The sequence below is a fragment of the Corvus brachyrhynchos genome, unplaced genomic scaffold (assembly GCF_000691975.1).
Source record: "Corvus brachyrhynchos isolate BGI_N302 unplaced genomic scaffold, ASM69197v1 scaffold45, whole genome shotgun sequence".
Classification (NCBI taxonomy): domain Eukaryota; kingdom Metazoa; phylum Chordata; class Aves; order Passeriformes; family Corvidae; genus Corvus; species Corvus brachyrhynchos.
In genome coordinates, this window is record NW_008238361.1 from 1,384,801 (window position 1) to 1,387,049 (window position 2,249).

General features: G+C 51.0%; 1 protein-coding gene across 1 annotated transcript in view; it reads left to right on the forward strand.

Moving 5' to 3' along the window:
- The first annotated feature begins 208 nt into the window (after nt 1-208).
- The window catches only part of CACNB4 (calcium voltage-gated channel auxiliary subunit beta 4), a 19,928-nt gene continuing 17,887 nt past the window's right edge, over nt 209-2,249 (forward strand). The window contains exon 1 of the mRNA XM_017736020.1: nt 209-230. Coding sequence (XP_017591509.1) covers nt 209-230 — 22 coding nt within the window. The remainder of the gene's footprint in view (nt 231-2,249) is intronic.

The window sequence follows — 2,249 nt, forward strand, 5'->3', positions numbered from 1 at the left end:
CAGAGTGAACCCTGCGCTCCTGCTCTGACATCGCTCGTGTTCTCAGCCGAACACAACGCGTGTGTCTGAGCACAGAGCCCGGGGCTTGTCCTCCCCCTGGCACGGCTGCTTCCCTGTGTGCCCGATCCAGGAGGCAGGGGTGCATCCCAGTGCCCGTGGCTGGGCTGTCTGGGGAGAGGGATGCTGCAAGAAGGCACTGTCTGGCCTAATGCCGAAGGCAGGAGCTCTTGGTGAGCAGGGATGTTTTCCCAGAGGCTCTCCGCGTTGGGATGGACCCCGCAGCACCCTCAATCTTTTCAGGAGAGGCTGCCTGTCATCTGGCTGATTGGAGCTGCTAATGGATCGCTGCTTTAATTGCACGAGCAGTGTGACAGAGCATTGCTTATGGATGGAGGGAGAGCAGTCCAGAGCTGTGGATTTATGGCACTTGGGGAAAATTATTTGCAAGCTCAGTAAGTCTTTATTTTTTAGCTATAACAGCTAAAGGTTGACTCTTCCTTCAGTGAACACAAAGGCTGGACCTGGCTGGATGTTGTAGTGTCCAGGAGAAGGATTCATGTCACCTCTTCCTCCCTGAAATGCTGGGGCATCCCCATTCACCAGGAATATTGTGTCACCCTTTCCATCACGGCACACATCTTCCGGCAGCCTCAAGTGTAAGACCAGTCAGTGAGGAGAATGCAAACAAACAGACCCTCTGTTCTTTCTGCTTTACCCTTCTCCCTGGCATTTTTGGGGTTGCTTCAGACCTCCGCATTTTTAGCAAAGCTGAATTACACTAATTGATGAGAGAGGGAGAAAATAAGTAATAAATTGCACAAAAAATGAATTCACAGGAGCCCAAAGTATAAAGTAAGAACAAGTCTTTCATTGCCTTGAATAATGTAATTATCTAGAAAAGCCTTTTTCTTTCAAATTGCCAAATCTGGTGTCACTTGAACTCACTGAAGCCCCACTTGACAAAGTTCCTCTGTTTCCCAGAGGGCTGTGAGATAGGGGTAGGATTGATAATTGGTCCTTGAATACTGTGTGTGAAACTGTGGACACGGGTGTTATCCCCAGATGATTGGCCTGCTGCTCTAAGCAATGTGAAAATAAAGAAGTCAAAGCATCTTTTTACAGAATCCCAGAATCACCAAGTTTGGAAAAGCCCTCCAAGATCAAGCTGTGCCCAAACCCCCACCTTGTCACCAGCCCAGAGCACTGAGTGCCACATCCAGTCCTTTCTTGGACACCTCCAGGGATGGAGACTCCACCATTCCCTGGGCAGCCCCTTCCAGTGTCTGACCACCCTTTCCATGAAGAAATTCTTCCTTTGGGAACATTTTGGTGTACAAAAAAAAAGATGGGAAATGGCTTTCCTCCTCCTTTTCCTCTCACTTTCCTGTTGCAGTTTCAGCAAGTAGGAGCTGTCAGAGCAGAACTCACTGCACTTGGTGCTGAGCAGACAGCAGTGTTTGTGTTGGATTGTTGGACAATATTCTGTCAATATTCCACAATATTTCTGGCAATAATTCTGATCTTCAATCAAACATTTCAAACAGAACCAAAAATTCAGTACAACTTTGGCTCCTTTTCTGCCCCTCTTGCTGCTATTTGCAGAATGGTGCCTTATTTTCAGTGTGAGGCTGCAGCTCAGCATCATGTGAGTCACAGTCCTGGGGCTGCATCTTCCAGATAAGCCACTTGCTGTTTGGAACAACTTGGGAGAGCCGGGATCATGCGGATGTGATTGTACCAATCCCTATCACTTGGCACACAGGCACTGCTCAGCCTGGCAGAGCAGCCGGGGGTGGCCTGGCAGCATCAGCTGCTCTGGTTGAGGCTGTTTTGTTCTGACAGCAGTAAATAAGTCACTGTTCAAACACACACCAGTAAAAACCAGTATGGGCACTGTGGTCTGGTCCTGTTAAATTCCCTCACTGAGCTACGATGGATCACATCAGACCTGAATGAATAAAGAGCCAGCAGTGCCCCAGGGGTGCCCAAGAGGCCAGTGGCCCCTGGGCTGTGCCAGCCCTGGTGTGACACAGCCCCAGGGCAGTGCCCGTCCCTGTGCTGGCGCTGCTGGGGCACCTCCAGTGCTGGGGACAGCTCTGGGACAAGGGGGACCCTGAGGGGCTGGAGGAGTCCAGGGAAGGGAACGGAGCTGGGAAGGGGCTGGAGAATTCCTGAGGGAGCTGGGAAAGGGGCTCAGCCTGGAGCAAAGGAGGCTCAGGGGGGACCTTGTGGCTCTGCACAAGTCCCTG